At 41.4% G+C, this 13,554-nt stretch overlaps 1 protein-coding gene across 1 annotated transcript in view; it reads left to right on the forward strand.

Moving 5' to 3' along the window:
* The window catches only part of elg1 (enhanced level of genomic instability 1), a 310,678-nt gene that overhangs the window by 149,997 nt on the left and 147,127 nt on the right, over positions 1–13,554 (forward strand). Inside the window, 1 exon segment of the mRNA XM_071667249.1 lies at positions 2,289–2,464. Coding sequence (XP_071523350.1) covers positions 2,289–2,464 — 176 coding nt within the window.

The raw sequence follows: 13,554 nt of genomic DNA on the forward strand, positions 1-13,554 counted from the left end.
AAGTGGGAGACCAAATTGGAGGTGGAAAGATGAAGTGAAAAAGATTTTGACTAATCGGGGCCTGAACATGCAGGAGGGTGAAAGGAGGGCAAGGAATAGAGTGAATTGGATCGATGTGGTATACCGGGGTTGACGTGCTGTCAGTGGATTGAATCAGGGCATGTGAAGCGTCTGGGGTAAACCATGGAAAGCTGTGTAGGTATGTATATTTGCGTGTGTGGACGTATGTATATACATGTGTATGGGGGTGGGTTGGGCCATTTCTTTCGTCTGTTTCCTTGCGCTACCTCGCAGATGCGGGAGACAGCGACAAAGCAAAAAAAAAAAAAAAAGAAAATCAGAACTGGAGGGGACAAGAAGGGTTAGATGGAATTGGAGATGGAAGAAAATTGGTGAGTGCATTTAGGAGAGTGTGAAAGAAGAAAGTTCATAGTAAATATGAATAATATCAGTGTATTAGGTTTAGTAGTAGAGAGAAACAGGTTTGTTGGGATATGAGTGTGAATGAAGAAAAGGAGGAAGTGAAGTGTTTTAGATACCTAGGAATGGATATGACAATAAGTGAAACCATGGGAGCTGAAGTGAGTTTTAGGGTAGAGGTGGGGCAAAGATCCTAAGAGCATTGAGGAATGTTTGGAAAAAGAGCACTATCTAGGGGGTGAAGATGGACATGTTTGAAGTTGTAGTAGTCCACATGGATGGTTTGGATGTGAATTATGAGTTTTGTATGAGGATGTATGGCAGAGGGTGCAAGTGTTGGAAATGAAATGTTTGAGGAAAATTGCAGTGTGAGGAGGGTGAATCGAGTAAGTATGAGAGTTGTGGTAATAAGATGATTATGGTTAAAAAAGTTGAAGAGATTGTACTTATGTGGTTTTTACATATGGAGACAATGAATGAGAAAAGATTGACAGAGAGGGTACATGTATCAGAAGTGGAGGGGACAAGAAAGGTAGACCGAATTGGAGGTGGAAGGAGGGAGTAAGTGAGGTTTTCAGTACTCAGGATATGAAGGAGAATGTAAAGTGTGCACAGGTTAGAGTGAATCGAAGCCATGTTATATGATTGGTGATGTGCTGTCAGTTGACTGTGGTTGGGATGTGAAACAGGCAGGGGAAACCATGGAAAGGTGTGTGGGGCATGATTAAGGATAGGAGGCTGTGGTTTTTGTGCATTATACATGACAACCTTAGTATGAATGCGAATAATTGAGGTTAATTCTTTGCCTATTTACAGTGCCACCTCATTAATGCAGGAGACAAGTATGTGAAAAAAAATATGTGGGGTGAGTGGGTTGAATGGTATGTTGGCACCATTGGATTATGTAGTAAATGATAGGCTTGCAAAAGAGAGACTCAAGGATGTGACTGCTTAGAGGAATTGGTGATGTCTGATCACTTCTTGGTGGAGGCAAGGATGAAGCTTTATTGAGGCTTAGGTAAAGAGGAAATGATATGGGTGGGATGAGGATGATGAAAATGAGTGGGTTTGGGAAAGAGACTTGTGTGAAAAGATACAAGGAGAGATTGAGTAAGAATGGCAAAAGGTGAAAGCAAATGAAACATGGAGATTGGGGATGGAATGGAAGGTATTTAGACAAGCGGGATTATATGTATGAGTTTTGTGTGTGTGTGGCATGCCAAAGTAGGGCATATGAGGAATTATAGTGAGTGATGAGATGAGGAAGTTAAGTTACTTGTGAAAGAGAAGAGAGGCACATGGGTGTTATTTACAGAGGATGTTAGTGATTGGGAGATGTTAAAATAGAAAGCAGCAGATCAAGAGGGAGTTGCAGGGGTTGAAAAAGGGGGGCCAATGAGTGTTAGGGTAAGTATCAGCAGACTTCAAAGAGAATATGAAAATGTTTTGGAAGGAAGTTGATATTGTGAGAAGAACAAGATAATGAATGGGAACATCAGTGAAGGGTGCAGGTATGGAAATAGTCACAGTGAAGAGGAGATGAAGTGAGTATTTTGAAGGACTGCTGAAGTGTTTGGTTATTGGAAGGGAGATATGGGATGTTTTGGACATGGCAGTCTATGAAGTGAGAGAGGCATGGCAAGTGGTATGGTGAATAGAGAAGAGTGGTGAAAGCCTTGCAGTGAAGGATGGCTTGGTTATGTCCTAAATCTGGAACCCATTATAATTACCTACAGTTCCTCTGAAGTTAAGTGGGTATTCTTTTTGTTCAATGATGGAAAGGAATTTTCTGGATCATCTCCAAATTAGTTTCTCTTTAGAAATGTAACAAATAAAAGACATTAACAAAATCACCCATTTCTTGGAAGGAGGTGACTGCATAACAGATGACTCCAGTGGTTGGGAGGAAGATGATGTCTTAGTATCAGATGAGTCTAATGGATGGGATGAAGAGGACTCTGTAAAAACTTATCTGCTGTGTGGACCACCTGGTGTTGGGAAAACTACAGCTGTGTATGCTCTGGCAGCTGAACTTGGTTATAAGGTAAGTTTTGAGGTCAGTAGTTTTGCATTTAAAAGTAGTAGTTGGTAGGCAGCCAACAACTAGAGAGTGATATTACCAGTACTACCCACCTGGGTATCAAGAGGGTTAGTGATGGCTGTGGAGTAAGCCAGTACTTCATTGGTTGTCAAGTTGCACTCCTCTGAACCAGGTAACTGTCTTTTCTTTCTGCTTCATCCACTCGTGGACTAATGACATTCTGTCCACACACATACAGCCTCTCCTTTTCATGCATAACACTTGACAACACTTAACTTACACAGCTCATTCTTTGAAACTGTAGATTTTCCTATGGTGAGCACTGTATGCTAGTTTTACCTTTTGGCAAAATGGTAAGAACATTAGGTAGAAGTAGTAGGTTAGAGCATTAGGTAGAAATATTTGGTAGAAGTAGTAGGTAGGAACATTAGGCAGGAGCATAATGTAGAAGTAGCTCATAGGAACATTAGGTAGGAACCTCTGCAAACACTGTGCTAAATTTGCCATTTGCCAATGGCTCTTTAAGGATGAGGCACTAAAGGCAAAGAAGTGGTACTGGAGTTCCCTAGTTATGGAGACTATTGCCACAGCCACCCCTTGCAGGAGTTCCAGAAAGGAACAGGCATCAGAGATATAGATGGATAGGTTGAATGAATTATGAAGAAATTGATGATAAGGGTAACCACAGTACCATTTCATTAGTTTTTAGAGTAATGTGTCTCTACTAGCATTTAGTTGTTTACGTCTTTGTAAAGCGCTTGTGATCAGTAAATGATACAGTAAATTGTAGTTTTTGTATATTGTATGTACACAGTTCTCTTCAGTAGGCTCTTTCCTAATGCAAGAATTGATTATCTACATATTCAGAAAACTGTAGGAGAAAGTACATATTTATGGATGGGGTGATATGAGAGATGAAAGCAAAACTAGGGAAATGGGATGAAGAGATGTATGGTGGCTAGGATCATCCTGTTTGTGGGTGATACTGCATTGTTTGCTGAAAGTGAGGAGGAGTTGTAGAAGGTTGTGTGTGCATACACGATTGAAGTTAAATGCCAAAAAAGTAAAGTGATTGTGTGTAAAAGGAAATGCAGTGAAAGGATGGATTTTGTAAAACCCTATAGAGTGAGAGAAGAAAGTGTACTAAACTAGTTTATAGATATGGGAGGAGAAAGACTTTAAGAGGTGACAGAATTTAAGTATTTGGGAGCTGTCTTGGGGAAAACTTAGTTTGGTGATGTGGAAAAAGGGATAAGGGAGAGAGCAATACAGGATAATGAAAGGTAAAAGTGTAAGTATTGAAGTGTGGCAAGGATTAAGGAACAACATAGTCCTCCCAACCCCGACCTATGAGTCACAGCCGTCAAGAATCCAGGTTGTGTAAATGAGCTTTTTGAGAGGAGCATGTGGTATGATTAGATGGAATGAAGAAAGAAATGAGTGGATGTATGAGAGATTTGGTATGGTAGGGAAGACAAAGGGAATGAATGTGGAGTGGTAGGATGGTTGAAACGTAATACTTTGAGGGGGTTTGGCATGTGGAATGAATGCAAGATGGGCAGTTTACAAGGAGATCATATGATAGTATGATTAAAGACGTTAATGTGGAGGAAGACCACCTGTGACATGGGGTAATAGAGTGAAAGATTACTCGAATGCATGAAATGGTGTATGCGAGGGAGACATGTAAGAACAGGGATAAGTGGAGACTTTTGCTGTGGCTGCATCTTTGATAGGAGTTCCCAAAGGGAACAGGCATGAGAGATATAGATAGATGGAATAGTTGATAGATGGAACCAGACACTCATAATTGCCTTCAGTTCAAAATATTTAGTTTATAATTGGTAAATGGTACAGTAAAATATGTTTATTATATATGCCACCCATCCCTTTCAGTCTTTCCTAACACTGACCACAGACTTTAACCTTCGATTTTGATCAACCATTAACCCTATTCTCCATCAACTTAGTCTCACTCATAGCTAGAAAGCCCGGGTTCTTTTCAAACAGAGCATCTATCTCGCCTGAGCTTCTTGTCATCCTGGTTTCATCTATGCAATTCAGACACCCCATCCTGAGCTTTTGAGGAGACATCCTTATTTGACTATTCATTCCTTGCTTGTTTCCATAGAGTTGCCTTTTATGACTCACAGGAGGCATATTGGTTGTTTTCTTACTTCCCTGTCTCCAGATATAAAGGAATTTGTGATGAGGGATAATGAATTACTTTAATTATATGATATCATTACATTCTGTGACAGCAGGAGAGGTCCAGCAACTAAAGTGTATACAACACAAGAAAGACAGCACCTTTGGCCTGTGGGGGAACATGATAGCCATTGCAGTGCTAACTCATTGCACTGCTGTCTCATCTCCCAACAACCAGGTTGTAGTACCTCCCAAGTCATTGTTTGCCTGTGACCTATTTCATACTTCCACCAACTATCATGATGTAATTCTTATGTAGTGTATGCAAAAAAATTTGTCTCCTTCCCATTACATTTTAATAGGCAATATCATATTTACATTGTGGTACTTTTTTATTTCTCCTTTGGCCTTGATTACCATCTGAAGATGTCTAGCCATGGAATTGGCAAGGTTCGTGAAGTATTCTTGGCTCATGTTTTGGGTCCATAGGTCTTGATCTGAATGAGGTGAGGCGCTGATGAGGTGTTGCAGGCTGCCTGATCTTGCATTTTGAGCACGCACTGTGCTTAGAAATTTCATGTGTATGCACATTTTCCAGCTTCCGGGCAAAAATACACGCTGTCTCTTCCTTAGAAAGGTAAGAGCCAACCATCTTGAAGCACATGTGGAAGAAATAGTGCCCAGAAGAGAAATTTCCAAAATTAAGTGGCAGCCAGGAAGAGTAAAGAAGAGCACTCTTCCCCCAAGGAAACCTAAGGCAGGTTGATGGTGCTCACACCATTAGAAACATATGTCTCGGTTGTCAGATTTACATTTATTTCCCCCTGAGAGCATCATAAGCTTGTGTCCACAATAAACCAAAGCCATGTATCACCTTTGAAATTATCTGAGGGTGGACAGCATTTTGTGGGCACTGTAAATATGACAGATACATGGAAGATGCAAATTTAGGACAATATGAATTTTTTTTGTGCTGGTAGAATTCATGTTCAAGAGGCTGGAACTGGAGTGCATGTATATGGAAAAGGAGATGAAAGGATAGAATGAAAGAGGCTTTGGGTTATTGGGATCTGAACATTGTGAAGAATGAGTCATGCATGTGATAAAGTGAATTGGATCAATGTGGGGGAAGATAAGTTGTTAGAGGTTTGAGCCGTGGCATGTGAAGCAGTCTGGATAAACCATGGAATGGTCTGTTGGGCTTGCCTTTGGATGGTGGAATTTGGTTTTTGTGTATTTTATAAGATAGCTAAAGAGTTGATGTGTGCTCATGAGGCCATTGTTTATTTGTTCCTTGCACTTGTTCATTATGATGGGAGAAGTAATTGTGAGCAAAAAAAAGAAAGAAAAAGAATGATGAAGCTTTGCCATAAGAATGTGAATCATTCACAGTAAATATCCCAGCATTAACCACGGTAAATGTAGTTACATACAAACTCAGAAAAGAAAGAATGAAGAGTAGGCTTAAAAGAGCTTCTTTATTAGGAATTTAATCTCTAGCTGTCTTGGATAATGTACCAATTATCCACAACTAAAAGAAAGAGCAGTACATATTGCAAGGATAAATCTTGGAAAAACAAGGAATGTTGTCATGGAAGTAATGAAATTACATGGAAGAGAGAATAAAGAACAAGTAACGAGGAAGCCATCCGTAATGTGGGAAAGAATCCATGATTATTGTTTTTGTTAGGTTTTTCATTCTTAATTGGCATTTTCTGCATTACATAGGTAGCACCAGGAACAGATAAAGAAAATCCTCATGCATTCAGGTCCATTCTCAATTTGTCATGTGTAATGCACCGAAACCACAGCTCTATATCCACCATGCCTCACAGACCTTTCCATGGTTTACAGCAGATGCTCCACATGTCATGCTTCATTCCTTTGACAGCATGTTGACCCCAGAACACCAGTGTTCCAATTCATTCTATTCCATGTTCGCATTTCATCCTCATGCATGTTCAGGCCCCAATTACTGAAAATCTTTTTCACAGGGTGGGGGAGGGGGCAAAGGTGCTGGGAGCATTGAAGAATGTGTGAAAGGCGAAAATGTTATCTCGGAGAGCAAAAATGGGTATATTTGAAGGAATAGTGGTTCCAACAGTGTTATATGGTTGTAAAGCATGGGCGATAGATAGGGTTGTGCAGAGGAGGCTGGATGTGTTGGAAATTAGATGTTTGAGGACAATATGTGGTGTGAGGTGGTTTGATCGAGAAAGTAATGAAAGGGTAATGGAGATGTGTGGTAATAAAAAGAGTGTGGTTGAGAGAGCAGAAGAGGGTGTATTGAAATGGTTTGGCCACATGGAGAGAATGAGTGAGGAAAGATTGACAAAGAGGATATATGTGTCATAGGTGGAGGGAACGAGGAGAAGTGGGAGACCAGATTAGAGGTGGAAAGATGGAATGAAAAAGATTGTGAGTGATCAGGGCCTGAACATGGAGGAGGGTGAAAGGCGTGCAAGGAATAAGTGAATTGGAATGATGTGTTATACCAGAATGGACTCGCTGTCATTGGATTGAACCAGGGCATGTGAAGCATCTGGGGTAAACCATGGAAAGTTTAGTGGGGCTTGGATGTGGAAAGGAGCTGTGGTTTCGGTGCATTACACATGACAGCTAGAGGTAGTGTGAACGAATGTGGCCTTTATTGTCTTTTCCTAGTGCTACCTCGTGCGCACACAGGGGTAAAGGAGTGTCATTTCATGTGTGGCGGGAATGGATGAAGGCAGTGTGTATGTGTATGTATGTATGTACGTTAAAATGTATAGGTATGTGTATGTGCATGTGTGGGCGTTTATGTATATACATGTGTATGTAGGTGGGTTGGGCCATTCTTTCATGTGTTTCCTTGCGCTACCTCGCTAATGCAGGAGACAGCGTCAAAGTATAATAATAATTTCTATCTCCAATTTGGTCTCCCCTTTCTTCTTTCCTCCACTTTTGACACATAACCTCTTTGTCATTGTCAACCTTTCCTCACTCATTCTCTCCATTTGTCCAAACCATTTCAACACACCCTCTTCTGCTCTCTCAACCACACTCATTTTATTACTGCACATCTACCTTACCCTTTCGTTACTCACTTGATCAAACCACCTCACACCACATATTTCCTTGAACATTTCATTTCCAACACATTCACCTTCCTCCATACAACCATATCTATAGCCCATGCCTCGCAACCATATATTATTGTTGAAACTACCATTCCTTCAAACATACCCATTTTTGCTCTCTGAAATATTCTCTGTTGCTCCCAGCACCTTCATCCCCTCCCCCTCCCTATGACTCGCCTCCACTTCCATGGTTCCGTTTGCTGCTAAGTCCACTCCCTGGTATCTGAAACACTTCACTTTCTCCACTTTTTCTCCATTCAAACTCACATCCCAACTAACTTGTCCCTCAACCGTACTGAACCTAAAAACCTTGCTCTTATTCACATTTGCTCTCAACTTTCTCCTTACACACACTTTTCTAAACTCAGTCACCAACTTCTGCAATTTCACACTCATATCAGCCACCAGTGCTGTATCATCAGAGAACAACAACTGACTCACTTTTCAAGCTCTCTCATCCCCAACAGATGGTTGTTCAATAAATGAACAACCATGGGGAAATCACACACCCCTGCCATAGACCCACCTTCACTGGGAACCAATCACTCTTCTCTCTTCCTACTTCTACACATGCCTTACAACCTTGATAAAAACTCACTGCTTCTAGCAGCTTACCTACCACACCATATACACTCAAGACCTTCTAAAAAGCATCTCTGTCACCCCTATCATATGCCCCCTCCAGATCCATAAATGCTACATACAAATCCATCTGTTTTTCTAAATATTTCTCACACACATTCTTCAAAGGAAACACCTGATCCACACATCTTCTACCACTTCTGAAACCTCACTGCTCCTCCCCAAACAATTTTCCTGGAATACTCGGCAAACTTATGCTTCTGTAGTTTGAACACTCATCTTTATCCCCTTTGACTTTTTACAATGGCATGATGATCCATACTTACATTGAATATCCTTACCAACCAATCAACAACACAGTCACCCCCTTCTTAATAGATTTGATTGCAATACCATCGAAACCCACTGTCGTGCCAGAATTCATCTTCTGCAAGGTTTTCACCACTTTTCTTCACCAAACCACTCTCCCTGGGTCTCTCACTTTGCGCACCACCCCCAACCAAAATACCCTACATCTGCCACTCTGTCATCAAACACATTCAATTGAGATCAGAAGAAATAGTAGCAAGGTATAGGAAACTTATTAACAAGTTCAAGGAAAGTCGTAGGAAGCTTATAGTATCGGGATTGGTGCCAAGGTATGACATTGATTCCTGCATCCTCACCAGAATGCTGGGGATATACAGAAGAATCGAAGCTCTGTGCAGGGAAGAGGATGGTGTGTTTAGTATAGACCTGTGGGACCATTTTAGTCATGATAGATCTCTGTATGCTAGGGATGGTCTTCACTTAAATGGAATAGGGGATGGCCACCTTGGCAGAGTACTGGATGAGAATGTTAGGCCTTTTTTGATAGAGATGAATTACTCAGAAAAGCAAATCATGGGCTATCTATGAAGGAACTAGGAGAGTGGGGGAGAGTGAAGGAGTAGCTGTGGGGTGTAGGTCAGTGTGTGAATGGGATTGGAGGAATATGATAGAGGATGGATGGGACCTTAGCAGTAGGGATCCTTGGCGAGTAGCGATTACCTCACTGGCAGAGGAATTAGCAAAGAAAGTAAGTAGGGTCTTTTGGGGACAACTCTGGCAGTATAAGTAGTGTGTTAGCACAGGTACAAGTCAACTCTCAGGTAACTTTTAGGAACGACTGTGGTAGGGTCCAGTGCAGGGAGGATCAGAGTGAGGTGGTGCACCCAAAACAGTTGGAGAATTATCTCTTCTGCTGCTGCATACACAGATATTAACAGTGATAATACAAACACACATACCGACAGTAAAAAAAAGAAAAGGGGCAAATTCAGTCCAGAGATCAACTCAGAAGAAAATAAGTTTAATATACACAAATGCCCAGAGCATCATTACAAAACACGAAGTTATATCATATGCAGTTACTGAAATGCAAAACATTATTGCAATCTCAGAAACGTGGGTAAACTCAGAATAAGCACTTAATCACTGAGTTAGCAGTACCCAGACATACTATTCACGAAAGATTGCTTATATAGGGGAGGTGGTGGAGTTTTGATCTTCATTAATAACATTCTGATATTATGATAAGCAAAGTAGACACACACACACACACACACACACTTACGCTGTCTTAGTGGTAAATCCACAAACTAATGGCAGCAGATTCAAAATGTGCTGGACCATGGGAGTTGCCGGACCACAGAGCGCCAGATTAGAAGGGTACAACCTGTACACTCAACAAACTTATATCTTTATAGTTTAAGCACTCACCTTTGTCCCCCTTGCCTTTATACAGTGGTGCAATACATGCATTTCACCAATCCTCAGGCACCTCACCATGATCCATACCTACATTGAAAACCTTAACTAACCAGTCAACAACAGTCATCCCCTTTCTTAAGCAGCTCATCTGTAGTACTATTCACTCCAGTCACCTTTCCATATTTCATCATAAGCATGTCTTTCACTATCTCTTCTCTCTTTGCCATACCACTTTCCATGACTCATTTTGCATATTTCCCCAACCCAAACACCTTGCAGCTGCCACCCTGCCATTAAACACATTTAGTAATCCACTTCATCACTACCAGTTTCCACTTCCCAATTTGCCCCTTCACCAGTGTTCCCATTTATTCTCTTGTTTTTCTCACACTATTAACCTCCTTCAAAAATACCTGATCCTACTTGAAGTTTCCTGAGACTCACTCACCCCAGCTCTCATTTGCCCTCTTTTCCAACCATTGCTCCTGCCTCTTAACCTCATATCCCTTTCTCATGTACATATCCCTATCCTTTGCACACCTTTGTAAGAACTGCCCATGAGCCTCTTTTTTTATTTATTTCACTAGCAACTTTATTTCGTCATTCCATCACATACCACCCTTTCTCACCTACCCACCTTCCACATGCAGCACACAACTTTTGCACATGGCAGCATTTCTTCTCTTAATTCCTCCCATTCATTATCCACTCCCCTAGCTTCATGTTCTCTCACTTTTTTTTCATTTTACAGTTTTTTTTTATTTTTTCACACAGATCTATTTTCCTGGATCACTTACTTTCAACACCTTCTCTCCCATAGCATTTCCTCTTTTCCTAAAACTTCTACAAATCTTCACCTTCACCTCCACCAGGAATTGATCAGACATCCCACCAACAGCCCCTCTCAGCACCTTCACATCCAAGATTCCCTCTTTTGCATACATCTAATTAGTATATAGTCCAATAATGCCCAATTACTTTCTTTTTTACTCGCATATGAATTCTTGTGTATGTTCTCCTTTTTTAAGATCATGAGAGGCAATTTAAGATCATGAGAGGCAAGTGTTTTGGGAGCAGCTGAATGAGTGTGTAAGTGGTTTTGATGCACGAGACCGGGTTATAGTGATGGGTGATTTGAATGCAAAGGTGAGTAATGTGGCAGTTGAGGGAATAATTGGTATACATGGGGTGTTCAGTGTTGTAAATGGAAATGGTGAAGAGCTTGTAGATTTATGTGCTGAAAAAGGACTGGTGATTGGGAATACCTGGTTTAAAAAGCGAGATATACATAAGTATACGTATGTAAGTAGGAGAGATGGCCAGAGAGCGTTATTGGATTACGTGTTAATTGACAGGCGTGCGAAAGAGAGACTTTTGGATGTTAATGTGCTGAGAGGTGCAACTGGAGGGATGTCTGATCATTATCTTGTGGAGTCTAAGGTGAAGATTTGTATGGGTTTTCAGAAAAGAAGAGTGAATGTTGGGGTGAAGAGGGTGGTGAGAGTAAGTGAGCTTGGGAAGGAGACTTGTGTTAGGAAGTACCAGGAGAGACTGAGTACAGAATGGAAAAAGGTGAGAACAATGGAAGTAAGGGGAGTGGGGGAGGAATGGGATGTATTTAGGGAATCAGTGATGGATTGTGCAAAAGATGCTTGTGGCATGAGAAGAGTGGGAGGTGGGTTGATTAGAAAGGGTAGTGAGTGGTGGGATGAAGAAGTAAGATTATTAGTGAAAGAGAAGAGAGAGGCATTTGGACGATTTTTGCAGGGAAAAAATGCAATTGAGTGGGAGATGTATAAAAGAAAGAGACAGGAGGTCAAGAGAAAGGTGCAAGAGGTGAAAAAGAGGGCAAATGAGAGTTGGGGTGAGAGAGTATCATTAAATTTTAGGGAGAATAAAAAGATGTTCTGGAAGGAGGTAAATAAAGTGCGTAAGACAAGGGAGCAAATGGGAACTTCAGTGAAGGGCGCAAATGGGGAGGTGATGACAAGTAGTGGTGATGTGAGCAGGAGATGGAGTGAGTATTTTGAAGGTTTGTTGAATGTGTTTGATGATAGAGTGGCAGATATAGGGTGTCTTGGTCGAGGTGGTGTGCAAAGTGAGAGGGTTAGGGAAAATGATTTGGTAAACAGAGAAGAGGTAGTAAAAGCTTTGCGGAAGATGAAAGCCGGCAAGGCAGCAAGTTTGGATGGTATTGCAGTGGAATTTACTAAAAAAGGGGGTGACTGTATTATTGACTGGTTGGTAAGGTTATTTAATGTATGTATGACTCATGGTGAGGTGCCTGAGGATTGGCGGTATGCGTGCATAGTGCCATTGTACAAAGGCAAAGGGGATAAGAGTGAGTGCTCAAATTACAGAGGTATAAGTTTGTTGAGTATTCCTGGTAAATTATATGGGAGGGTATTGATTGAGAGGGTGAAGGCATGTACAGAGCATCAGATTGGGGAAGAGCAGTGTGGTTTCAGAAGTGGTAGAGGATGTGTGGATCAGGTGTTTGCTTTGAAGAATGTATGTAAGAAATACTTAGAAAAGCAAATGGATTTGTATGTAGCATTTATGGATCTGGAGAAGGCATATGATAGAGTTGATAGAGATGCTCTGTGGAAGGTATTAAGAATATATGGTGTGGGAGGCAAGTTGTTAGAAGCAGTGAAAAGTTTTTATTGGGGATGTAAGGCATGTGTACGTGTAGGAAGAGAGGAAAGTGATTGGTTCTCAGTGAATTTAGGTTTGCGGCAGGGGTGTGTGATGTCTCCATGGTTGTTTAATTTGTTTATGGATGGGGTTGTTAGGGAGGTAAATGCAAGAGTTTTGGAAAGAGGGGCAAGTATGAAGTCTGTTGGGGATGAGAGAACTTTGGAAGTGAGTCAGTTGTTCGCTGATGATACAGCGCTGGTGGCTGATTCATGTGAGAAACTGCAGAAGCTGGTGACTGAGTTTGGTAAAGTGTGTGAAAGAAGAAAGTTAAGAGTAAATGTGAATAAGAGCAAGGTTATTAGGTACAGTAGGGTTGAGGGTCAAGTCAATTGGGAGGTAAGTTTGAATGGAGCAAAACTAGAGGAAGTAAAGTGTTTTAGATATCTGGGAGTGGATATGGCAGCGGATGGAACCATGGAAGTGGAAGTGGATCATAGGGTGGGGGAGGGGGCGAAAATCCTGGGAGCCTTGAAGAATGTGTGGAAGTCGAGAACATTATCTCTGAAAGCAAAAATGGGTATGTTTGAAGGAATAGTGGTTCCAACAATGTTGTATGGTTGCGAGGCGTGGGCTATGGATAGAGTTGTGCGCAGGAGGATGGATGTGCTGGAAATGAGATGTTTGAGGACAGTGTGTGGTGTGAGGTGGTGTGATCGAGTAAGTAACGTAAGGGTAAGAGAGATGTGTGGAAATAAAAAGAGCGTGGTTGAGAGAGCAGAAGAGGGTGTTTTGAAATGGTTTGGGCACATGGAGAGAATGAGTGAGGAAAGATTGACCAAGAGGATATATGTGTCGGAGGTGGAGGGAACGAGG

The sequence above is a fragment of the Panulirus ornatus genome, chromosome 11 (assembly GCF_036320965.1).
Source record: "Panulirus ornatus isolate Po-2019 chromosome 11, ASM3632096v1, whole genome shotgun sequence".
NCBI classification, from domain to species: domain Eukaryota; kingdom Metazoa; phylum Arthropoda; class Malacostraca; order Decapoda; family Palinuridae; genus Panulirus; species Panulirus ornatus.